Below are 26,370 nucleotides of genomic sequence, written 5' to 3'. Positions count from 1 at the left end.
CAATCCAAAACATTTGAAAACTTGTTTATTGTATAACCTGGCATTCTTGTCTTAACAAAATAGACACCAGCAACCGTGGAATAGTATTACTGTAAGTTCGTATACATTGAATGTCACCAAACTTAGATTCTGTCTTGTATTGTGTATAAACAAAGAATCACACCAGGTTTTTTCTGCTTTCATATTTTCCTACAGAGGAAATATCAATATCAGCTCATAGATTTAACTGCTTTCAAACCACTAACCACCTTTAGCATAACTCCATAACTTTACGGGTTTGGGGGGAGGGATTGTTTATTCTGCTGTTAATTCCGCTTGCCAAAGTAAAAAGCATCCCATAACCGTGTTCATCCCCTGACTTAAGTAAAGGAAACATCCGCAATTAGGATTTAGGAGTAGTTGATAAGGTACTCCGGGTAAATCTGATGTTTTTCAAAGATAACAAAGATGCTGGGGTTGCGTTCGCAGTTCACACAACTATCGTAGAGGTTTCCGCTGGTTCCTTTTGAAGGGGGTCTGACCAAGCTGCTCGTTCCCTTGCAGTACTCTCCCACCAAGACCAGAGCCACAAACATGACCTTGTTCAGGGTTTTTTTGGCCACTGCATAGTTGTCTGAGTAGGACGAATCTTTGGCAAAGTAGCTCCCTAACAAATGAAGACATGTTAGTGTTAGCACAGTCTACAGGGAAATTCGTGACATAGCTTGATGCCAACTTGGGTGAATCCCAAAAGTCCATAGAATTATGTCCTAAATTTACTTCTAATCACTTTTCCTTAATGGGAAATGCCCCCTTGGTCAAGGAAATGTGAAAAAGACTTCTTAAAGAGACAAACTTGGTGAGTTGGTGTTCAGATAATTTAAACTGCACTGACATCGATGACACGGAAGACACGAAAGGAGGCAATGAAGCTCTTCTAAGCGTTTTAAGAATTACAAATTAAGAATTTACGTCTGGGTTGCATTGCTAAGTTAAGGAACCTTCCTACGCAAATTTGACTTCTTGAATTCACCCTTAAAAATCTTCAGATTAATACAGAAACCATTCTCTAACATATTTTAAATGATGTGATATTTGTGCACATCAGTGAGGAACAAGTGTGTTTTCTTCAGTCTGTAGAGTATGACGTGTATAGGTCAGGACAATATTTAATTAATCTGAAATTATTAATTGACACACATGTGTTGGATGAATTGATGCAGCTGCTTTACTGTACCTTTGCCATAGGCCACACCGTGGACACCACACATCCTCCAGTCAAAGTTCTGCTCACAGATGGCACCGACCAGGGACTCGTCTGTCCCGTGGAACAAATACTGCTGATTGACAGGTTTTCCTTTATTTCTCCCTGTCATCTGCTCCTTCTGCCTGAATTTGCACCCAAAAAAACAACTTGATTTTACACATTGCATTCATTACGAGTGAATGAGTAAAGGAGGGGTGGAAATTACCATTGAAAGACTTTCCACAGTGAGGGGTTCTGAATCCTCTGGATGCTGGTAACCTTTCTCAGAGGCATAGTGTTATTAAATAACTTCACAATCATCTCATAGTCCTTTGCAGATTTGGAGAGTGGGACAAGCTGTAAAACAAGAGTAGATTACAGATTAACAGGTCCTAAATTTGAAATTCAATGATGAAAAACAACAGACCTTGTATCCAAGCTCAGGCAACGCGGTCTTGTCCCAGTAGGATGGGACAGTGTCAGCCAGGGAGGAGCCGGAGCTGTGTGATGATACACTACAAAGAGACGACATGTGCATGAGGCACGGAGATGTCCAAAAAATATAAAATCACTGAATAAATAAGATAATACCTGTCCAGCTTCATCTTCACATCTTGTTCGGAGACAAAGCAAGGCCTTCGTCGGACCTCTCTCTTGGTTTTGTATTTCAGGTTCTCTTGATACATCGGGGGGGTTCCTGGCCCACCGTTGAAGTGGAGGACATACTGCTGGCTGCCAGCACTAAAAGGCAGCGGTGCATCTCTGTTGGCCAGATATATGTTCTCCAGAGTTTCAGAGGTGACGGACGCTGCTGTGTCTACTTGCCCCTAAAGACAACAACAAGCAGAGAGAGAGAAGTCTGGAGAAGGTTGCACTTTGCCTGGAACAGCTCATCGATTAAAAGTGAGGGGAAAAAGCAAAACTACTCATGACTGAGGGTGAGGGGGAAAAAAATCAACTACAAGTAGAAGTTTCCAGTTTAGTGAACACTGAGGAGGTAATATATACACATATGTGTGTGTTTTTAGCGTTATATATATATATACATGTACATATATATGTATATGTATAGATATATATGTATATGTATATGTACATATGTATATATAAGAATATACCAAAAAAAACACAAAGTGAAAGAACATTACATTAGAGCATTATAGAACATTGTTTCCCAATCGTGGTCCTCTGGGACCCCTGTCTTGCATGTGTTAGACCAGGGGTCTCAAACTCAAATGACGTGGGGGCCACTTGTCTAGTTTGATGAGTAAGGGGCCAGTTACATATAAACAAAGTTATGGAAATAACATTTATCATAAGAATTTCAAAATAAAAGTTTTTGTTTTGATGGGGGCGATGACTAGTTCACAATGTAAACGTATGAATGAGGCAAAATAAATCTATTAATATGAAGAAAACATACAGAAATAACTCATTTTCATTTCATTCATCAACCCTCCGTCATTAGTGTTTGAGACATTACTGTGGATGCAGGAGAAGACCGAGCCATATGACTGTACCACTGAAGCATTCAGCGTTGCCAATATAATTCTTTGTTGGGTAAAGGGTTAAAAAAAACTGACTCTGCAAATATGAGTCATGGATCACAATTACTGATACTACCAAATCTCAATACTCGGTAGAATCTCAACAAATCAGAATCACAGTATTGTGATAAAAGTGGAAGTGTCCCAGCACGAATACACGACTGTGTACAAAAGTGACTGACCTGCCCGAACTCCTGCCATTTACCACCTTCATCCTTCCAGTGCCAAAGCCACTGAGTTGTATGAATGAAGTAAGGAGGCTTTGACACAGCAGAGGCAGTGGACAGACGACGGACTGGAGACCCTTTATACTTCATCGTCATGAAGTCGACTGAATCCAAACCAGCTGGTACGGAGCTGAAAGCAATGTAGATACTGTCAGCTTTCAAATGATCTCAAGGGCATTTACCTTCATTTGTATTGATCAAATATTCATTTAACAGTAGTAGTATAATTATGAACTAAAAGAACATTTTTGTCTTTTCTTGCACCCTTGAAGTCTGAGGAAACTGAAAATCCCTGAGACTGATTGTTGAGCCGTGCAGTGTGTGCCATTCGCAGGGTCACAGTAGGCCTTCTCAATATCCTCCATATTAGGCAAATCCTTCCAGGTCACACCATCAGTGTCCAAAACCTGCCAACTGTACGGCAAGTTCCGGTGGACACGGACACATTTGTCTACGGGGAAAACAACGGATTCAAGTGCACTCGTGAAAACCTTTCTTACAGAATGACACCATCACTTTTGTGAACTGTCACTTCTGGCGCCGTCACCTTTGAAGCTGCAGTGTCCACGAATGAAGAAGAGACAGATCTCACTCCTGTCAGCCTCAGTCATGGGCTTAGATGGACCTGCAGAACTAGCGGGGGATCCAAGGTCCCTGGATGAGGACTGCTGAGTGGGAACCCTCACCTTTGATGGTGGTGCTGCAAAATATTACAGAGCATAAAATGTCACAGCCTTACGGTGCTGAACTAAGAAAAATTATTCAAAAACTGTGTAAAAAGTAATTCCTTACGAGGAACAAAAGCTGCCGATTGACCCGTAATAATGCTTTTATTTCTGTAGATCTCAGGAAGGTTGTTCATGTTCTCCTGACTTAAGCCACGGAAAATCCTCGCTCCTTGAGCGTCGATGTTATGAGTTCTCTTACACGAAGCACCAAACTTACAGTCACCCTGGAGAAAGTGCTGGCAGGTGTGGAGCTTGGTGCAGGTGTTGGTGAACCTGCAGGTGCCATGCTCACCGTTGCCTTTATTGTAATGCGGGCATATCTGCACAGGTATATAGAGATGGATGACCAATGCAACAGAAATACATTACAGTGAGGGATTGTGAATGTCCAACTCTTTGTCACTCTGCTGCTGCTGGTAAAACTTACCTCGGGAAGCAGAAAGGGATCATTCTGCAACAACAGCCGGAAGAGCTGTTTTTCTGTTAAATCTTGAAGACCATGTCTTTTTAAAAGCTGTGCGTTGTGTGCAGAAGCCAGAGTATGGGAATTTTTACACTTGTTTCTAAAAAAAAATTGAAAGAGAAGAAGAAAATAATTTTACACCGATACTGTAAGGTGAATAAAGCTTCTATAGACATCTTGCTGACCTTGTCATTTCATTAGAGATGTCCCAATACCACTTTTTTTGTGTTCGATACCGATTACGATATCAAAAACTCGAGTATCTACCAACACAGATATTATTCCGATAGACATTTATGAACATTTATGAACTACTGTAACAACACAATTGTGCTGAGTCAAGACACAAGTCTCCAACTGTATAAGAAGTATATTTCTCCCAAAAAGTTTCCTGATTTGTATTTACATTTTTACAGGCTGTGGATAGTAAAGCATGTGGTATTTAGGATTTTCAGACTGTATCAGATTTTACATTTCTATCTGTCCAATATCCGATCCAGTGATTTTGACCAGTATCGGACCGATACCGATACTGACCGATACCGATTCCCATCCCTACATTCCATCAAACTACCGTATACAGCGTATACAAATTCCATTCTGCTGTTGTGTGTTGATAAAACACTCGTCTCGGACTGTAAGAGCATCATAGTCCTAAACAAAGTTTAAACCCCCCCAGAAAAGTTCATTTAAGTTGGATACACCAAGAAGCTTTACCCTGGTTTGCACATTAAAAAACCCCCAAAAAAACTTCATTGTTTTTACTGCACCATTCTGAATAGTCATGTGAGCCACTAACTGAAAAACCAGTTCCAACTTGTATGAAGGCCTCAATAACACAGGACACACCTGTTTATGTTTGACCATGAACATGTTTGTTCACACAATTAATACAAAGAAATAATAAATAATTTATTAATTTTTATTATTACATATATGTCTAGTGTATAATTGGAGATATATGATGAAGATTGTGGTTACATGACATGGAATAAATTGGATGTAGTAATAGTCTCCTCACAGCTTGTAAACTTGGAAACACCTTTTTCATTTTAGGCCATGTTGAATCGCTCTGGGCTAACTAGCAAAACAACTACTAAAAGTCAATATAAATGCTTTTGAAGGTTTAATTGGATTTTAAAAGGTTTTGTTTTGTTTTTTTAAATATGTGTAATTAAACAAAATCTTGACAATTTGTCAGTAACAAAGTTATTTTGGGGTTTCCATGCAAACATAACAAAAGGGTAAAAAAAGGTATGGCCAAAAAGGGACATCACTACTATTTTGATCCATATTGAAATTGTGATTTTATTTTGTTTCCTACAAAGTTGTGCTACATGGGTAGCTTTCGTGCACATATGGAAGTAAAAAAGTGACTTGTTCTTGTGCTACCATCTGTGCTTGACTATGGTGACCTTTGCTCAATGTCTCAAGGTTGTGGGGGGTTCAAATTCCCGCCTCCACTAGTCTACATGCTGATGTGTCCTTGGGCAAGACAAATAACCCCACGTTGCTGAGACAGTAGCGTGTGAAGCGTGTATGAGTGAGAAAAGATGCACTGTATGAAAGTGGGAGTGAATGGGTGAATGGCAAAACTGTAGTGTAAAGCAACTTTGAGTGGTCAGCGAGACTAGAAAAGTGCTATATATAAAATACAGACCATTTACGGTGTGTATTTTATATAACACTTTTCTAGTCTTCATGCTTCATTGAGGTTCATTACATATTTTAAGCCTTTGACACGTCACTGTGAGTTGGTAACGAAATCCTATTCCGTGGCCACGACTTGTTTAATGCGTGGGAACAAGATGATTATTAGGTGGCCACGAATTAATAATGCGTGGCCATGAGAAATGTTAGTCATTTCATCAGTGAGACTGTTGACTTTCTGGCATAAAGTAGCTTCAGCTGCAAACATGGACAAGTTGTATCTGATTTAGTTTTCTAGGGATGAATTATAATGATATCCGTCACCACCCCATCAATCTGGAACTTGAATCATCTCATTCCCACGCATTAAACAAGTCGTGGCCACGGATCTCGTGTCCATTCGTGGCCGCAGAATGTTTTTTTTCCACCCATGTCACCAGACGGGCTCCGTAGCGTTCTGGGTTAGGGCTTTAGTCCATTCTGTAACATTACTTATTGTTTTTATTCTGTGTTTTAATTGTGTAACTTTTGTTATATGTGTTTTTATGTGCTCTCACTTGGAAAATAGGTCTTTAATGTCACCGGAGTTTACCTGGTTGACTTAAATGAACTGTACAGACTAGAGTCATGGTGACCAAAGAGCTCTCTGTTGTTGAGACAAGTCAACATGGCTGCCGTGCGGAAGTTTTATCTTTGGGAAGTTGGAAGTCAGTGAGTGACAGGATGACATGGACGCTACTCAAATCACAACACTTCCCTGTTGAAAATGGAATGCACAGCTGGAACTAACGTTGTCACTGTGACATAAACCACACTCATAATTACTACTGCTTGATGAAATTAAAATGCCAGACCCTGGCACGGCAGCACTACGCTTACCCGAAGGTGCAGTCGCCGCAGACAAAGAACTTGCACAGGTGTAAGGCGTCACACTCAGGACACTCTCCGGGTTTCTTCTGACAGAGGCGCAGACTGGTTTTAGCCACCACCAGGCTGTCCGGGCCGACACTCAGACCCCGGGTCGCCGCCTGCTTTCCCGGCCTGATGGCTGTTTTACTGTCGTCCACAAAGACGCTCCGCAGTAAATCTGGGTCCACAGCAGCAGGGAAACGCCGTGCGACCAATTTCTGGAGAGTACTGGCGTTCAAACAACCCTGGTGTTCGCACAGGGTTTTGGTGATGAATGCAGAGATGGATGAATTCATCCTCACATACGTTTAGTCGAGAGAGTTGAACTCTGACAGACAGATCCTCTCCTCTCCACTGCTGTGCTCTCAGTTTCAGAGAAACGAAACTGAAAGTCCTGCTGCGCGTCAACGAAAACATCAGGCAGAGAAAAGACTGTACAAACAAACCAAATTATCTTTGCGCGTCCTGTGAATCCTTTAATATTGACACACAAATAAACATATTATGGCACAATGCGAGAACATTATATGATCTAATTTGAAAATGAATCATGTTAAATGATTTTAAACACATGTGGATATGTGATTTACTCTTAAATCGTCTCGTTTTATATTCAAAGTTTCATATCCATAAAATGTTTCCACACTTAAAAAACACACAAAAAAACAAAAAAACACAGAAAAGACTGACAAATCCAACAGTCATACTGACTATGAGTGTTCCCAAAGTCTTGAATTCGTCCTTTCACTTTCAACTGCATAAAAGAAATGCAGGTCGTTGCTAGTAGATTTTCTATGTCACCAGATATTACGGAGGCCGGGAAGGGTCATGGTGGGACATTGAGGGTGTTATGCAGAGTTCTGTGTACCTGTCGAGAATGACGTGCCTCTTACGGGAGCGCGCACGCCTGAAGCGGAAACCGGACTTCGAGAACCTAATGGTTTTTATGGCGAACTACGGCTTGAAGGCGATACTTTATGGGATTTATTAATGGTGATACGTCAAATAAACATGAAATCCATGTCCATTTGACAACACCTGCCGATATTTGCATCCCACTTTTATTTATGTAGACATGTTAACTTCATTCTGTACGCAAGAAGACATCCATATAAAACAAGAGCACCACTATTTCTTCCCAAATACAGAGTTGAACGCAAACGTTCGGCCTAGGGTTAGACACTAGATGACACTACCCGGGCTCCGTGTGATGTTAATTTTTTACATGAAATATCCGACACAAAAGCTGGGACCTGAAGGCAACACTTTCCCATAGCAACCACTGCATGAGTTGTGTGTACCTAGCAACCATGGAGATTCCGTCGATTGAAGAGGAAAATGGCACGAAAAAAGAAGAAAAAGAACTTCTGTGCAAACGCGTCGAGGACTTAAAGTAACTGACTGTTTTATGCAGCGTGCTAATGCTTTAGCTTCAAAAGCTCTTTGTTTATCTGAGTGGATTTATTGTGATTTACCTTCGGTCCAGGTGTTCCATTGCAGTCCTCCAGGCTGAGAATGACATGTTTGAACGTTTCATCAGTCGACTGGATCCTCACGAGCTGGTGTCTCAGGCTGGTGGTGGTGAGGGCCCGGGGCCAGCAGGAGCCTCCCAGCAGGAGAGTGGGGTCAGTGACAGGATTTAGATTCTGTGTACATGGATGTAAAGCAACCCTAACACTTTTCTCAAGCTATTAACATTTTGAATACTTGTTTTTACTGAGTACCAACACTGTGCTAAATAATAATTCTAGTTAGTAAATCCAGCAGGGATCACAGTGACTGCTCACATATTAATACATCACAACACACTAGACACGAATAGATGGACCACTATCAAGTTTCAATTGTGGCCCTCTAAGGCAATGGTCTCATACTCACGGCCCATGGGCCACATGTCGCCCTCCAATCAATTTCATGTGGCCCTAGTCTTTTTTAAATGACTGGATTCATTTTGCGTCGTAGAGACATTTTGTTTTATTGTGAACTAAATATTGTTGCATATAATAAACCACTTTTCCTACTTCATTCTTAAAGCACTTTAAAATAACCATAGTGCTGTAGAGAATGATAGATACAAGCTCACAATAGGTGAGCTTGGTGACTTGGTGACAGTAGGTGACTATGTAAAAAAATGAATACAATAAATAAAGAAATAAAAACCTCTGTGAAATACTGTCACACATATTGTTATTGCAATATCATGATGGCATATTGTTGTATAATTTAAGTTCATATCGCTCACCCCTACTGAACACTTGGACGCTCAGTGGCCCCCAGGTCATTTGCGTTTGAGAGCCTTGCTCTAAGGTAAAAGGTTTTGGGCTCATGCTTGCTCATACTAGTGTTCACACTAGAATGAGCACAGATACTGATATCCATATTGGTGCATCCATACTCTGAATGATTATGTGTTACGTTTGTGTCACATAAGGGCTTAGGATGGAGGCGGAGGTCCCGTCCATCTATATCAGATCGACTCCCGCAGCTGAGCTTTGAACAGAAGCTCTATGTGGCACAGAGAGAACTGACGGAGACGCAGCAAGACCACGAAAATCTCAAACAGAGATATGAGAGAATCCAGGACAACTACACGGTTTGGTTATAACGCACTCTCTATACCAACACAAACAAAACACACACACAACACACAGTAATTGCGGTTTATCTCTCCACTGTGACTCCTCTTTTGTGATTTCCAGGCTTCCTTGAAAGAGTCGGAGGTGCGTCTGGCAGAGATCAGGAAGGCCAAGAAAGAGTTTGAACGCAGACTGCTCAAACCAACCAAGGACAACAGACTGGAAATGAAAGAGCCAGAGATGGTGCTGCAGTGCATCATAGACAAGTTTAAGGTGAACATTTACCCAAGCAATGCACTGTAACTCCTGCTCCTACACTTCAAATAGCTTGTAAAATTTGTAAAACTTGTTTTCTTTTTAGTGTTTAAGTTAATTCCAGGTAATAAAACTCATCATATGATTATTTGTTATGAAATATTTCCTGTATCAGCCTCTTTGGCTTCATTGTATGAAAGAAGAAAATATACAAACGGACAAAGGTTACTGTGAGTGAATAGATGGGCTTTCTTTCTCTCACACAAATCACAAACAGGTCACTCAGGTGGAGAAATTAAATCTGAAGAACCAGGCACTGAAGGCACAGGAGAAGAAGCTCCAGCAGCAGCTTCAACGCCAAAAAGAAATGGGAAAAGCTGACTATGAGGTATCGGCGATGCTGCTCTGTGATACTCCTTTTTGCTCCGATAGTTCCTAAACTGAGTACGTATAAAATCTGCCTGTTCAATCTGGATTATTTTTCCCTGTTAAGAAACGAGTGCTGTGCTGTGTTGTCCTCAGGCAATCTTCCCAGAGTACGGTGAGCAGAGGACTGACAAAAATCTGGATGAACTTCAAGTGAACAGCTTGAAAGTACAGCGCGTCCTCACCTCACACAAGGTGACGCTTTACAAAGCGTGTTTGGGAAGAGACAATGTTTCTAGTCTTCGATTTAATTCAACAAACATGTCCCAGCTTTGCAGTTAAGCTGTGTGTGTGTGTGTGTGTGTGTGAACAGGACAAGCTGAAGAGTGTGACATGGGAGTCTACAGAGTTGAGCAGTGACATCACCAACAGGAAGCAGATGCTGGCAAAAATTGAGGAGGAGATACGGCAGGCTGAGGAGGTTTGTTTAACACAATTAATGAATGTGCTGGCACTGACAAACTAAAACACGTACAAACATGTACGCCGTCTCACGTCAGGAGCGTTTAAAGGCAGAAGCCTTGAACCAACACCTGCACCGTCAGATGACAGACTATCAGGCTCCTGATGTGACTGAATATATGCATGTCAAAGACAGACACAAGAAGCTGCGGCACAGGATTCATACATGGGAAAGAAAGGTCGGGATTGCTGAGGTAAATCGAACTCTTTAATATCCTTATCTTAATACAGCGAACTCTCTTACCTCTATGAAATCAAACTTGTAAGAGAAGCTTCCTTTTTGACTTAAATCAGACCACGTGCCTCAGTTCAGATGTGTGAAAATGTTCAAAACAACAGTCTCTCTCTCTTGTTTTTTGGTTTTTTTTAACAGATGACCTTGAAGAGCAAACAGAGAGTTTCTCTTACTCCCACGAACAGCGCTGTAGCTCGAGCGAGGTCTGGGAACAACCACACACCAGTGAAGCTTCCATACATTACAGATCACAACACATACAGTAGAGAGGCGGAGTCAGAGCGCCTGTAAAGACATGAACCAGTGAGAAAAAGTGATGGCCTTGTGATTGTGATTTATTCAGTACTTTCTTGTGAAGTGAAACATGTTCCCATGTTCTGTAATTATTGTATTAAATAATAAAAATAATCCCTCACTGGCAACTTCAAACATACTCTACTGCTTTCTAATGGAAATCTCTATAAAGCCAATCACGTGACAGCAACTCAGCGCATTTAGGCTTTTGCACATGGTCACGACCAACTGCCGAGGTTCAAACTGTGCATCAGAATGTGAAAGAAAGGTGATTTAAGCGAGTATTAGTTCTCTGAACCTTGAAACAGAGGGCCTACGAAGGTGTCCCGTGTACCTAATAAAGTGGCCCATGTAAAAGCGTGCGAGGGGAAAAAAACAAACCCACAACAGACTCAACAAACTATTTTCTTTAATAGAAAGAAATAATTCTTGGAGGTGTAAGCTCTCAACAAACTCTAAATGTTATGATGTTACATGCCATATGTACAGTTATATACACAAAAGTGCAATGTCACGATGGATGAGCTGTGGTTTTTTATTATTACTTTTGTCAAATAACTGCGGCATCGTCACCTCTTCCTGCATCGAGAAACGCGGCATCCGACATGGAAATGAATGTCTGAAGTTCCTCTAAAACTTGTTTTTTTTTAAAGGCACTTTTCACAAGTACATACTACAGATGTACAGCACACCACGGAGTAGCTTAACGCCTACAGACGGCACAACGGAGACCTACGGTTGACGATGGTGACAAGAGCACATACGTTATTTTACAACGGCTTCATATTGTCAGTGGGACATTTGTATCTCTGGATATTTACTCCACTATGATTTGTTCTAATTTTCTACCCAGAAACACGACAGAGGTTATAAAAAAATAATGAGTGTTAGTAAATTCAGATATCAATGAACTTTGGATTAATTCACACAAAAATGTCAAGTCAAAGAGAGCGTGTAAACCTGCTGTTAGAGAGCATTGCTAATTCACCGCAAAACAAACCCTTTCTAAGTGTTACTGTGCGAGCCAAATATTGCCGAGACATGCAACCAAAAACTGTGAGGTCTACACTACAGGGGGGTGCGGTCACTCATTGGTCCACCATTTTGAGTATCATCTTCTGCAGGAGCAAGTCCTCGGAGATCAGAGACTCATTGCAAGTAGTCCGACGTGACCCAGAAATGAGACCGGAGGGACTGAAGCAAGCTGCTGTTTTCAGAAACATGACGTATCGAAGCAGGATGGGGGGAGATGGGGGTGTCAGGGTCAGCATATTAGGCGGCTTTCATACTAACAGTCATTAGGTCCATGGCTACTGGCAGCGCTCCCACAGGACACTGCCTTAAGTCTAATACACAGTCACTATGAAGAGTCCATGCGTTACACTCACACATCCATGTCTTTGGGTAGAGAAAAGTAAAGCAAGGCATAAAAGAAGCTCTGGCATGTGTTTCACAGCATATAGTGTTGTGGATACTGTCGGTGGGAGATGATTTGTCATCCAAACTTTTTACACTGCTCTCCGTACGATATACAGAGAGTAAAAAAAAAAAGGCTTAATTTATTAGGCAAACTATATTCCTTCATCAGTTATTAATGCGGAATTTACAGAATCTTCTTAGTTAATAATGAAGTAGTGGTTTCATCCAATCATCATATCTCATTCCAGGCAATACTGTACATACGTTCAACACCTGTGGCAGAGCTAATCCAGCACAGAGGTGATGTTTGTACATTGTCTGAAAGTGAGTCAGTACTACTCATTCATTCATGTATATATATATATATATATATATATATATTCATATATATATGAAAAAAGAGAAAAAAAAGACGAGTACCGTTAGCGCTCCAACCTTCAAACCGTTTCTGTCCAGGAAGTTACAGCACCTTTAGCATAATTATTGTTCATTTGAATTCCGTTTCATGTCAAAGTCAGTAAGGCCTTTGCAGCGCGTCACAACATCCCCACCCTGGTCCTTTTCATCAAGCTCTCTTTCAGGTTCAGTGTTCAACAAGAGGAGCTACATGCACCAGGTTTGTTCAGATATACACAGTTCATGACACTAACTAGTATACATTTCTAGAAAAACAAAAAGAAAAACCCTCCATGGAAGCCTTTGTGATTTGCCGTTTGGATTCCTTTAAAAAAGAAAAACAAGATGTTTGACCATATTTACCTCAACATATTAACACATTAATATGTTACTGACAACGATTGGCCTGTCATTTTCAGTTTCATTTGCCCCCAGAGAAACATCTTTTTTTCCTGCATATGTCCATGCACGTTTCATGCTCTTAGTTTGTTCACAGTACACTAATGACACCTAGACACAGCATATGTCTTTGTTTTACATCTCTGGTTCATGTTGCAGAGGTTACATGGTGCAGGACTTGTCCAGAGGATCCTGAGAAGATGAAGCTGGAGGCTGCGCAGCCTGACTGGACTTGGGCAGAACCATGGGCTTGGGCCTTAAGGCAGGGGGTTTGAGTTGCACCCCCATGCGGGGCGTTACCAGGGGCTTGAAGGTGCTCATAGTGTCACTGGAGGAGCTGGTGCTGCGGCGGATGGGCGGCTCAGTGTTGGCGGTGGACCTCAGCATGACACCGTGGATGGGGCTGAGGGACTCGCTGGAGCTGGCCGGCGTGGGGCCTCCACCGCTGCTGCCCGAGTTCTGCCGCTGCTCCAGGGTGTCCAGCACCACGTCGGGGGCGTGCTTGGCCGAGCTCTGCCGCTCCAGCTCGCGTAGCTCATTCAGAGCAGTGTTCATGGTTTCCTCTATGTCCTAAAGAAGAAAAGAAACAGAGTGTGCATAAGACATGAGTGAGCATATACGAGGCTGATAAAGACACAGATGAGTGAGTGAGATGCACAAAGGTTAGGAGTTAGAAATAAAAGAAATATAAAACCCAAAGTATGATGATTTAAAAAAAAATAAAAAGCAAATAAGAAACCAGATGAAAAGAAGAAGGTGTTAGCCATGCAAGAGGGCTGAACGATTTTGGTTACACTGTAGTTCTTCTGATTTCTATGGAATTAAGAATAATAAATGAGTACAATTAAATTACAGCCTTTGTGATTTGCTTACTGCACTGTTTCAAATTGTGATTTTGATCTGAAAACTGTTCAGCCCTGCTATGCAGGAAAGATGAATCTATGTTAATAGAGGACCATGCAGACTTTTTTTTTTTTTTTAAAAGGCAACATGACAGAGTTTTCGTATCACTTAGCACCAACACCTCTCCACCTGCATGCTAATGACTTTGGCTAGCAGAGAAAAATGCAAAGATGACAAGATATGTTCATCTGAGCATGCTCCGTGTACACAGGCAGACAGACAGCCCAGCACAGTTGTAACTGCTCGCTGTGACTCCTACTTTATAATGGAGGCTCTTTTACTAAGCACAATTTATCGCTCTACCATTCATAAAATAGTTATTTTTGCATTGGGATACTTGTTATTACAAAGTAATTAAGATTACAGTAAGTGTGTGGCGAGGGCTCCCAGGCTCAGGCTGTGCTCCCTGCTGTCTGCCTGTGAAACTTGTCTTTTGTGTGATTTCAGCACATAGACAGTTGCAGCCAGAGGAAGCAGAAGACAGGGACTGACTATGTTTTTACAGGGCGGGGCAGGGCTTTGATGGTGGAGGGAGCTGCGGTCGGGTCGCCGCTCGTCCCGCGCTGACCTGTGCGATGCTCTCCGGGTCCAGTGGCTTGCCACCATGGTGGAGGTGGTGGAGGTGGTGGTGATGGGCATCGGTAAAGCCTGTGTACTGGCCAGAGGAGGTGGAGCGGCGCATCGGGGGGCTCTCCATCTTTTTCAGCGACTCGTGGCGGCTGATGTTAGTCAGACTGCCGTGCCCGGTGCGGTGCCGTCGCTCTGGACTGTCCATGGGCATGTGGCTGCGACTCCGCAGCATGTCCCGTGGGCTGAAGTGGCCCAGAACTGGGGAGCCCATCTCTGGGGTGCCGCCATGTCCACCGTGACCCTGCTGAGAAGCATGCACCATGCAATGGACGTCAGTGGGGCGGGCAGGGGGCCGTCGAGATGGTGGGTCTGATCTTTTCTTGTGCCTGCGGGGTTAAAAGAAGGGGAAAATACGTTATTTTATTATGTAAACAGCAAAGGTCTTCTTTTAAAGGGAGACCTGATCAGGACAGGCAGCAGCACAAATAACACACCACAATGCAGACATAAGGGACAACAGAAGACAAAAACTAAACATTTGAAAGGAATAAAGGAATACTTCAACGATTTGCATTTAGCTTAGCGTCAGTATTTTTGAAAAATTGTGCCCACCTCACGTCCCCCTACGACTGGGTCTAAAAAGTGTGGAATTAGCGTGGCTGCTTCAAGCCCCTTTTTCTAAAATACTACCCCTATTCTAGTAACACAAAACTAAATGCTAAATCTGTATTCCTTAAATTCACAATGTGTAAAATGACAAAAAATGGGTTTATTTAATTAAAAACATCTCAGAACTATTTAAATAGTCTGCATTGGTTCTTTGTGGTGATAAACAAGCAATGAACCGCTGAAGCAAATAGCCTCATTTGAGAGTAAACAAACACCGTCTCAACTACTATCAAGATTTACAGACAGCTTAATAACCATGTTAAATAAAAAGCAATCACAAGTACCAACATGAAGGACCATGAGGCTCTTAAAGAATTAAAAGATGTTCCTGTACAACCACTGCACTGCTCTCCATGAGCTTTATATTGCATTTCTACATTAGCTATAATATCACAGCAATAGTAATGGCAATAGTTTCATTTTTATATATTAAACTTGCTGTAGTGGTCCATATATAATGTTCATATAAACTCTTCGATAGTAAACAATTGCAGGACTCACTGATTACCAGCAGGGGGTGCAGTCTACATTCATAACACCAGGCCCCCCCTCAGGGGCAGTGCACTACAACATGGATGTATTATGACTACAAAAGGCACTACACACTCACTGTGCAGGCCGTCTCCACGGAGACAGCTCACACTTTGTTTATTATAGCCTCGGCTAATAATAATTTAAATCACAAGACATTCCATGAGTTGTTCTTCATCAAAATGGAAAGGGGACCAACTATTTTAGTTATTGTCACCAAAAGAGACTCGCAGAAACGCCATGTTTACCGACATGGCGTTGAGTGCAGCGCTAACATTTGCTCTGTCCATCTGCTCAGGGTGCTGTGGATTGAGAAAAAAAAAATCTAAATAAAGCTCTGTATATAAATGATTCAGCCCTTACAAGGATTGTCTGAATAGAAGAGCAGAAAAGTGAGTGGGGAGTAGACAGGCGGAGGAGGAGGAGAGGGGGGGGTCACCTGGGAGCTGGTGACAGGTGACAGAGAATCATTACGCTGATGTGGAAAACATGATTCACTCGGATTTGTTCTTCATCCGCATATAAATACCCACGGTGGTGTAGATTTGGCCTCTCGTATGAATCATCAACATTTCAACGACAGTGAAGAAGAGCAGAGAGAGCGTGGCTCTGAATAAAATAAGATTTGTTCTTGTGTTTGGCAAGAGCCAGTAACAGACGTCTCAAGGTCGCTTACAGCACCAGCAGAAATACAGCAATGAAGAGACAAAATACTGACTCGCTCGCAGCAGACGCTGCCAAACACTGATGTGATCTGTGTGTGTGTGTGTGTTGACTCTGCATGTACAGTCTTTTCCAGTATGATTTGCTGATGACTAAGCAGCAACGTGAAGCGGATATTTAATACTCATACTTAAAATGTGACCTGTCTGGTCAGTGGAAATAAAATAGAGTGGGAGAGGTGGGCTGGGGACAGCATGAGGTGCAAGTAAATGCATCACCGAGGATTAATCACACACTGAAACAACTCTGATGTCATTTCCTTGGCTTGCCTCTTAAGTGCACAAACTGCTCTCTGATTGGACAGTGACATAAAAAGTGGACATCGTCTTCCGGTTTGCCACCACTGAAACCACTCTGTTTCAACGGAAGTCTCACTTGATGTCCATTTGGTTAATAATGCTCTCATTTAGAGGGAAATAGATAATAAAGCATGACACACAAGTGGACACCAGTGTGATAGACAGCTGGTTTCATCCAATAGTAGCGATGATACAGATGACATCTGTGAACGTCCCATTGGAAACCTCAATATTGTATCCGGTCAAATCACAAATTTCTGGGTTTAAGATTCAAACTCATCGATAACATCACAACCAGTTGCCACTTCCTGACACCTGAAGCTACTTATGTACCTTAGATGTTGCTCCAGCTCAGATATAGTGTGTATTGCTTTTTTTCCAAATAGGCAGCTGTATTATACAGACTTGTCATATATGAGAGAAGATCCAGAAAATATTTTATGAGCTGATTCCCACACTCCTAAATTCAGTCCCTAGTAGGAACAGGTATCAAAATCCAGTATTAAATTGATACTGGTTTCTGTTGGTATGAACAGATCAAATGTGGAAATATGAAACATTAAGCATGAAACCAGGCCAAAGAGAAAGTATTGGTATGGATCAGCAGCATCGGTATCAGTAAACTCTTAGGTCCTGAGTAGAATTGATCAAAGAGAAGGATTCAGTCCACTGCATTACATGTTTATTAGACAGCAGTTTGAAAACCAACCTGGTGATGTAGGCCTCAGAGATCCTGGTGTCAGTGGGTGAGCTGACATCCTTCCCCAGGCATTTATCCTCTGCAGCGTGGCCACTGCCGGCCTCGCTGTCAGCCTTCTGACTCAGAGTGTCAGAGAAGTTGTCATCTCTGGGGCACAGAGACAGAGTGACATTGAGACATAGAAAAAGAAAAGAAGAAGTGACAGACAAACAGGCCACAAAAAGGGGTAAAAAAAAAAAAGCAAACCAGGCTATGTTTTTTTTTTGTTTTTTATATATTTGCTGGTTCTTTGATGACAGGATTTCATATCAGTTTCCTGTGTGTCAGCATGTCTCCATCTCTTCCTCAAGGTCCAGAGAGTCAGATGAGTCATATCCCTGGGCCTCTCAGTATTCTGGTGATGCACTGTGGTGGTAACACTTTTACACACCCACACATGCACACAAAGGCCAGATTTTACACACAAAGGCCAGATGCATGGTTTCTCAGTGAGGTCTGTGACTGCATGAAGCTGGTGCCTGTCAGGTGGCAGCAATCAGAGCTACTGACCAGTGTTTGTCAGAACAACAGTGGACAATAGTGGTAAAATAAAATAAATATCTAATTTGCTATTTTTCTGAGATCTTGTGATTTGAGTTGTGATATATTTATATTAAGTCAAGCTTCAGAACAATACTTAATTGTGTCGCAGATTCAAAACAAGACGGATACACTCTAATGCACAGCTGAAAAAATTAAAACATGAATCGTTTCTAACATTTAAACTTGTTCACCATGTATTGCACTTTTCAAACTGGCATAAACAAACTGCAGCCACGGGCTTTTGATTTGAAATCTATTTGTTTATAGTTGTATCCACATGAATGCACAGACCTCAGAAGCAGAGGTGGCATTAAACTAAATTTACAGACCGACAGGAAGAAGTTTAAACAACCGACAGACGCATCATGAGAGGAGACATCCTGTACTGAAATGGTCTCCAGGACATCTCGCTAAATTTTTCATTCTGGGCTTTTTTTTAATGGGCCAAGTGAAGATCCTAACCCCCGGGTGCTCATTCACTCCTCAGCTTGTTGTGTTTAAGTAGAGAGTAGGAAGTTCTTACACTCCGGGACAACTGTAAATTCCCCTACTCTTTTATTAACTAAGAAGGCCCCCCCAATCTGGGGGTGAATTATTAATAGAGGCGCACTGATGGGCCAGCAGCAAGGGGAGAGAAGGAGAAGAGGAAATAGTGGACAGCACTCTAAATGGCCATTTTGTTGGCCAGCTACTAAGTGATTGGAGTGATTCTGTTCTGGTCCTAATGAGACACTGAGTGCAGTTCATTAGGCACCAACAGCCAGCAGTCACCATGGCAGAGTGCATGCTTGTTAGTGCTGAGAGTCAGAGACAATGACAAGAGGGTTCGTTAAGGATGCTGGAGATGCAGAAGGTGCCACACTTGAATGGAGGGAAACAGTGGTGGGCGGGGCAAACAAGCCTGAAGGTCCTCTCCACACGACCCCACAGTCAAACGATGGCCCAACGTCAACAAAGACAAGTGTGTTGCTTCATCCACTGTGACTTTGTCAAATACAACTGGAGGATTACTCTTTAAACCCAAACTCTAATGCTGTGATTTGGCACCCCGAGTAGAAAGTAAGATATACACAGCACACTGTGCAATATTTATATTTCTTGTACTCAACTACCACAGCAATCTCAAATGTGTCGAAACTATAGCCATGTTTTTAGTAGCCAAATAAACACATTTCACTACAAAAAACAGTGCATTGAAAAAGCTTAGGCCCTTGCTGTGTTGCAGCTTTTTGCTTACTTTTAAACTGAAGCACACCTCATGTCCAAAACACAATCAGCATGTCTAGGATTTTATCTCCATCTTCATGTGTTCACCAAATAACTTGACATCAAACACATTTTTCAGCCACAACATTTTAAACCATACGACGAAGATTGTCTAAGACCACATCCTGCCACCATAGCAGCTCCACATCAATTAGCAACAGGGCTTTCTGTAACTACTGTTCAAATTGGGTACTTCAATCCAAATGGAAAATAATGGAGAGAGTTGTTCCTTTCCTTCTCACATACTCGAGGTTGCCAGGTAGTTTGAGGAACCAAATGTTATCACTAAAAATACTATTTAAGTTTAAATTAGTATAAGTTTAATATGGAAAACCAGGTAATTAGCTAACTAGAATCAGTATCAAGTGAATCCACAGGCTGTCATGGCATGCCCATTATTCATCATTGAGCATTAAGTGGTTCTCATGTGGCGGCTGCTTGGTGTACTTGTGTAAGTGTATGTCTCGTATTTAAATGTAACACACTCACATGTCTTGGACCACAATGTACTGGTGTGGCACCAGGCCGTCGATGCCGTTGTGCCGTCCCTCCCACCAGTCTTCAGACGCCCGCTGATACAGCAGCAGAGAGGCTCCCTTCTTGAAGGACAACTCCCGTGAAGAGCGTCCCACATAGTCAAACTTGGCGATGGCTTCGATGGGCTCGCCCTCTGTCAACAGGAAGAGAGCAGGGTCATGTATGTCAGAAGCATCGAAAATAGGCGGCTTATGTGCAGACATTTTAATGATGGATACAAGAGGTTGAAAACTAAGTGCTGGCTCATGTTTATATGTAACTGCACGTGGAGTTTAAAGTGCGCTCAGCGGTTGGTTATTCTAGTTGCAGTCGACAGTAACACAGCTCTACAACACCAGGGCCACAGCAAGCCCAGGGGAGCATTAGCAGGATATTTATAGAAGCTGGTTAGAGGAGATCTATATGACTTAGGGGCATGTCAGTCACTATATGGATCATTTGATTGGGTTGATACCTACTCAACAGCTGTACAAAGAAGCCTGGGTCAGTGGCAAAGGAATAAATGTGGAAAAAGAGGAGGGAAAGTTATTACAGACAATGCAAATTAATGACCGCTTGAACAGTGAATTTTACTATTTATCTATAATGATTGTCCACTATTTTTCTATGTCACTAAATGTCAATCCTGGCAAAAACATCCGTCCTCTCAAGAACAGCCAGAGTCGACTCGCCGAGCCGATGTGCACACACTACAGCAACACAGGTCTAAAAATAGCATCTTTATCCTTCCTTCACTCCTTCCTCTGCCCTCCTCCTGTCTCACTTTCTCACTTTAAGCCAGACAGGGGGTCCCTGGACAGACATAGCCTCACCCAAATACTGCCTTACTATTTCTAAACAGGATGGCCAGAGTGGAGTACGATATATTTTTCACAGGAGATTCCCAAATGAGCAGAAATACAGAATGTTTGGTTTAATATTTTTATTGTCCTTTTCTGAAATTCTTCCCCTTCATTTTGCCACCTCCCTTGTATTATTGGATTGTCAGAATTGACAGAGTGGATGTAGCACGCTCCAATGAAATGTGACAAGAAGGAATTTACAGTCTGAATTAATTGAGCTGCACTGCAGGGGACACGGCCGTTAATAAGGTTGACAGAACCTTTTACTGATCTGGGGGATTTCTCTCCATCTCTTTTATTTTCTCCATCTCCTTCTTTTACTTCGACCCATCTGTCCATCCTCCCCTAGGTCTATAAATATTTGTCCAACATTTTTGCCAAAGGCACACGCCCACTGGCACTGCAGTGACGTGGCTGCAGCTGAAAGCGGCGGGCCATAAACTCTAATCTCAGGGCAGCGGTAAAGGATCCCCCCTCTGTCATGTTGTGCAATTATAACGGAGAATGGTTTCAGACCGAACCACCCAAGGTTACACATGTAGACACATGTAGACACATGTTTCACGGTGGTAGAGATACAAACTGTCACGTCTCACACAAGTCAGGGGGGCGAAGTTGGTGTGGATGTTGCCCCACATCGGTGTTCATACACAGAATCAGGGGTATGCAATATGATTACGATGAGGATTCATTTCCCTTTTTGTCTTTTTCTCACATTCCTCGTCTGAAGACAAATATTAATCTAAGGGAACTTACTGCGTAAGTCTCCTGTAGCAGGAGACGAGTCTTGTGTATTCCCCCAGGATGTTTTTTTTTGTTTTAAATCTAAGTTAAAAGGAGTTGTGACCAAAAATTGCACCTGCTTTAGATAATTTGTTGTATTATATTCTGTATTGTATGTGTGCTGTGTATTATTTGAACCAAACTGTAACTAGTGAGTTGTCTTGGCCAAGTCTCCCTCTTAAAAGACACTTCTCCCTCACAAGGGACTTACTGCTTAAATAAAGATTTTAAAAAAAGATGTTTTATAGAAGATAGTATATGTAAATCCTCCATGTACAGTATAGAAATATATCTATATAATATAAATAGAAAGCCCTCTAACATGTGCAAAACAATATATGCAGTATGCGTGTTAGGTTACTTGAAAACAAGGACATACAGCTGTACTCCCACCACGAGATACTGTATATAACCAATGTGCCAGTGAGTTCACCTCTGACCTTGTAGTGCATATACCAGCATAAAGGACATCAATGTATTGATGTTGTGCTAGAAGTGCCACTCTAAAAACAGACCGTTTATCATCCTGCCTAACAACCAAGGCCCAGGACACTGACAGGAGCATCAGCACTGAGCATGGATATAGTGAGACCATGACTCTATATGGCCTTGGTTTATGCCTCTCATCCAGTGAAAGAGTAAAGTCAAGCAGATCTAGTTTTAGATTAGGAATAAGAGACACAACTTGCACACTTGGAGCTGTGCACATGCTTTGAGTTATAAACGTAAAGGTAATACGTAAGTGTCACAAAGAGCAGCCTTTATACGAGATCTAAATACGACTCTATCTTGATTAACCTACATTGGACGACACCTTTTTCATTTTTAAAGCAACAGGATTGCAGCGTTATCCTGTGTGTGCTGTGTGTCTAAATCTGGCTGGTCCAGATCTGTGTCTTCAAATATAAATGAGGTCATGGCGATTTTAAAAATACCCGATGACAATAACTTAGTCATCTTTCCAAGAGAGGAACCCATACACGTGGACGCCGTCCAAGTCTGTGCAGAAAATCTTTTTGGACAAAGCCCCGCGGCAACAAGAGATGTCTGGACAATGTAATCTTCTATTAATTGCTTCAAGAGTTGATCGATTCCAGCTGTGTTCAGTTGTAGAGGGTGGTCAGGAGCGAAGACTTTCATTTGTTGGCTGAGTGATTAACAGCTGACGTAATTAGAAGAGATCAACCGATACTTCCGACCTCCATCTATGGAGGCAGATGATGGATGACAGTGGGGAGCCCCCTAAATTTTGTCTCTGGGTGTGAAAATGTGACGACACTCGGGCAGCTGGTGTCACCATGGAAACAGGTTCCGGGAAGTCTGTTGCCAAGGGACGACAACTGTAGATTGAATCTTTTCACTCAGACTGTAACACATCCGTTCAGATTTCGGTCAAGGATATACATCACTGTTTAATGAGCTGAACTTTGACAGTTTAACAGCAAAACCTGATCCCTGTCTGATATTTTGGTTTCAACTAAATTGGACGTTACTTGACTTGGACCTGACCGACTGTTATCCATTTCACTCAGACAAAGGACGGCATGTATGATCACACAATGTAAAAGCAGTTCCAACCTCGTCTGAGAGAAGTCTATCACTTCTCCATACTTGTGTATGCCTGGTGTTTTTGTAATGCACATTTCTGTTGGACACATGGAAAGGTAGGTCAACATAGAGAAAACACAGACTGTGTGATTTCTGAAAAGCTATGGGAACATGACACTCTTGATGCACTCCATACATTATTCTTTTACTGATTAATATAACAGATTGTATCCCAGTGCTGTAACCCTTTGAAAAATGTCTATCCCGACGGGTTAAGTGGGTGCAGATGACCATGAAAATTTCCAAGTAGGGGGATATGTAGACGTCTCTAAGAGAAAAACGGAATTAGAACATGAACGGTTGTCTGTCAGTGAATGTCCAATTTCCTAAGCCCTTCAAGGTTACTGCATGTAAGAGGGTGAAAGACAGGATTAGCTGCAGAGAGCCGAGTTTAAACCTCGCAACACCAAGAACACAGAGGAGACCTTGTAGAGTATGTCACTTCACATCTGTGTACATTTCCATATGTAACATAACAGGTATTATGTGACTGTGTACTGTATACATGAATGTTGGACACTCACCGTCCTCGCTGGTGTGTGTCTCCGTCCCTCCTTCATTGTCTACCTCCTCCAGGGCTCCATGCTCACTGTAGGGACTCTCACTGTGGAGACACCGGGCAAACCATGAGGGTCAAAACAAAGGCAGGGGGTGAGGGGTCAGGGGTCAGCAGTGATTCTAGTGAAACACACAGATACTTGCGCAACTATTCTTGTTGAGAAACTACATCGACTTCCCTTCATTTGGACAGCCTACCTACCTAACTTAACCATAAGCACTTAATACTTTAACCATACCCTAACTTTTAAACATAAACAAATGTTAGAGCTTGTGTCGCCCGGTGACATTCTTGCAGTGCACACAGGAAGTGCTGTTGTTTTAGGTCAAGGCAGGCGGAGGCAACAGCAACATTGTGCTAGTAAAGCGGGACAGTTGGAGTATGACTGAAAACACGAAGAAGTTCTCACAAAGAGTTTCAGAAATATTCTGTGTGTGCTCTCACACACACACACACACACACACACACACTTTCTAGTCACTATCTGCCTCCTTCTCTGCAAGAATAGAGAGGCAGCCATGTCAACAAGTCTTCCCCTTGGCTTCGTGACACTCCCATCATGCTGAGACAGGTGATTAGCTCCAGCCTGGGATAAAAACCTGTGAGACTAAGAGGATGTGTGTGTGAGTAGGGAAAAAAAAAAAAACAAGGGCGATGCATTGAAGCAGAAACATGACGAGGCGTATGGATTTTTTCATTCACTCCTCCTGCTGTGACAGAGGTGATTAAAGGCATTGTTTCAGCCTGTCTCACTGTCTGAAGTCAGCACACAGAATCCCGCTCGACAATATCATGTGTGTTATTACTCAGATCGACTCTAATGACATTCTACTGACACAGCTGCACCGATGAGTGTGCACACATACCTGCATGTTGAGTGAATTACTAATGAAGTGGGCTTTGGCAGCCGTGCCGTTGTTTCATTCACAGTAGAAAAATGTAAAAGGGAAAACCACAGCGGCCTGTCTGACTCTCCCACACAGATCTAATGTGCAGCTGCATGTAGAGATCACACCAGAATGCCTATTTTTATTTGATTTTAATCCCGGACCACCTACCACTGGACCCTCAGACACCAGTGACCGTGGCGACTCAGTAACCGCACAGTGTTTATTGTACGTGAAAGATCATAAGTTGTGCTTATTCTGAATTCAGACACTACAGCGTGACCTTTAAGTATCTCATCCCTCACCAGTAATCTCCTCCTGCCATGCACTTCTCATAAATGGGTCCATCCAGTTCTTTGGCATCGGGAAAGATTGTCTCATGGTGGATGATGATGGTCTTGATGATCTCATTGACGTGGGCCTGGCAGGAGACCTGGTCTTGGCTGTCTGGTGTAGGCATGAGCGTTGGGCCAAAGCATATGGCCAAGTTGTACGGGTCCATCATGTTCTCATCACTGTACTGAGACAAACTGGAGAGGAGAGGGGATACACGAGGAGGAATATTTCACATCAAATTACAACTAACAATGAGGGTTAATTTACTGGTCGGTGTCTTTAAACTTACTGGTTGAGGAAGGCGAAAAGGTAGCGCATGACGATGAGGACTGATCTGGGAATGGTGAGGAGGATCTTACGGATGTACAATGCTCTCTCGTACAGGTTCTCTACTCCTGGAGTGGCAAAACACAAAAAACAGCGGAGAGGATATGATGTTAGAAAGGGAAACGCTGCAATACAATAGCTTTTATTTGAATAGAAATAAGGTCTGCTTAGTTTCAGAGTCACAGCAGGAACACGATCCAGATGCTTTTGTCCTTTCATTTCTCAGATCAAATGCACACACATAAAATGCTGTCATTGCTGTGGGGACATGGTCGTGGATTTATTGCAATAGTGGAATACATTTGCTCTTTAATTCACATTTATGTTTATAAATAATATGCATAAAGGAAGTTGTATTCAATTTATCAAACATACCCCTTAGAAATGCCAAGTTTAATCTTAGGCTTTACAGATATGTGAGTAAAACAAATGAATTGTAAGAAGAATAATGTGCACAAATTTGTCTATATTTGCGTCACAATATACAGTAAATATGTTTCTCTGGGAACAAGAAAAGGAGATCGATAATGTGTTAACTTTGTGTGTGTGTTGACGTGTGTTCATATGTGTGTATGTAGAGGGCACAGGAAATGCACCGACTGTGTTGCATTGACCTTCACCTCAGCCTGTGTTACTCTGCTGACACCACAGTGGAAGAGGAAGAGGAAGAGGAAGAGGAAAGGGAGGAGGAAGTCAGCATTCTTAATAGCAGATTCACAGACAAGTACTTTTTCCTGATTTGATTTGTCCAGTTCTCTTAACATTTCTCTCCCTTTTGTCCTGCCGTGCCAAATTAAAAATAAGAAAGTGACCTAATAGCAGCAAAGACCATCACTGCAATTTAACAAAAAGTAAATCTTGCATCAAAATACAAGCGAACCCTAATGTTGTTTATTACCGTCACATTTGTTATGCCGTGGCACTTGAAGTAGCCAATTTTATTTGTCTGAGCTCGGGCTGCACTGGCAGCTAAAAATAATCTTGTCACCCTCCAGCCACTCTGCCATCTGGGATTTGGGCTTATGGGATACTTGTAA

At 42.2% G+C, this 26,370-nt stretch overlaps 3 protein-coding genes across 6 annotated transcripts in view; 1 reads left to right on the top strand and 2 right to left on the bottom strand.

Annotated features, from left to right (window-relative positions):
- Positions 1-8: 8 nt before the first annotated feature.
- parp12a (poly (ADP-ribose) polymerase family, member 12a) lies at positions 9-7,466 on the bottom strand. Its single transcript, XM_044036409.1, has 11 exons — positions 6,720-7,466; positions 4,155-4,290; positions 3,792-4,047; positions 3,547-3,699; positions 3,264-3,450; positions 2,955-3,129; positions 1,817-2,052; positions 1,653-1,740; positions 1,452-1,582; positions 1,217-1,368; positions 9-646 (listed from the first exon to the last, which is right to left on the bottom strand). The coding sequence occupies exons 1-11, from the start codon at positions 7,043-7,045 to the stop codon at positions 390-392; spliced, it is 2,097 nt and encodes a 698-aa protein (XP_043892344.1). The 5' UTR covers positions 7,046-7,466; the 3' UTR covers positions 9-389.
- Positions 7,467-7,637: 171 nt separating this feature from the next.
- On the top strand, positions 7,638-11,136 carry ccdc113 (coiled-coil domain containing 113). Its single transcript, XM_044036412.1, has 9 exons — positions 7,638-8,142; positions 8,236-8,374; positions 9,181-9,342; positions 9,449-9,598; positions 9,858-9,968; positions 10,103-10,201; positions 10,320-10,427; positions 10,507-10,662; positions 10,842-11,136. The coding sequence occupies exons 1-9, from the start codon at positions 8,036-8,038 to the stop codon at positions 10,992-10,994; spliced, it is 1,185 nt and encodes a 394-aa protein (XP_043892347.1). The 5' UTR covers positions 7,638-8,035; the 3' UTR covers positions 10,995-11,136.
- Positions 11,137-11,389: 253 nt separating this feature from the next.
- Positions 11,390-26,370, bottom strand: part of srgap1a (SLIT-ROBO Rho GTPase activating protein 1a) — a 71,136-nt gene continuing 56,155 nt past the window's right edge. For 2 of the 4 annotated variants that reach the window (XM_044036404.1, XM_044036406.1), the window contains exons 16-23: positions 25,296-25,401; positions 24,976-25,200; positions 23,749-23,828; positions 20,450-20,470; positions 19,944-20,124; positions 17,616-17,753; positions 14,683-15,070; positions 11,390-13,781 (exon numbers count right to left, since the gene is read on the bottom strand). In XM_044036404.1, coding sequence (XP_043892339.1) covers positions 13,374-13,781; positions 14,683-15,070; positions 17,616-17,753; positions 19,944-20,124; positions 20,450-20,470; positions 23,749-23,828; positions 24,976-25,200; positions 25,296-25,401 — 1,547 coding nt within the window. In that variant the 3' untranslated portion in view covers positions 11,390-13,373. The remainder of the gene's footprint in view (positions 13,782-14,682; positions 15,071-17,615; positions 17,754-19,943; positions 20,125-20,449; positions 20,471-23,748; positions 23,829-24,975; positions 25,201-25,295; positions 25,402-26,370) is intronic. The other 2 variants (XM_044036405.1, XM_044036407.1) reach the window with 1 other exon arrangement.

Source organism: Solea senegalensis, linkage group LG10, assembly GCF_019176455.1.
Source record: "Solea senegalensis isolate Sse05_10M linkage group LG10, IFAPA_SoseM_1, whole genome shotgun sequence".
NCBI classification, from domain to species: Eukaryota; Metazoa; Chordata; class Actinopteri; order Pleuronectiformes; family Soleidae; genus Solea; species Solea senegalensis.
Note: the sequence above shows the minus strand (reverse complement) of the source record. Positions and strands in the feature narration are given on the sequence as shown.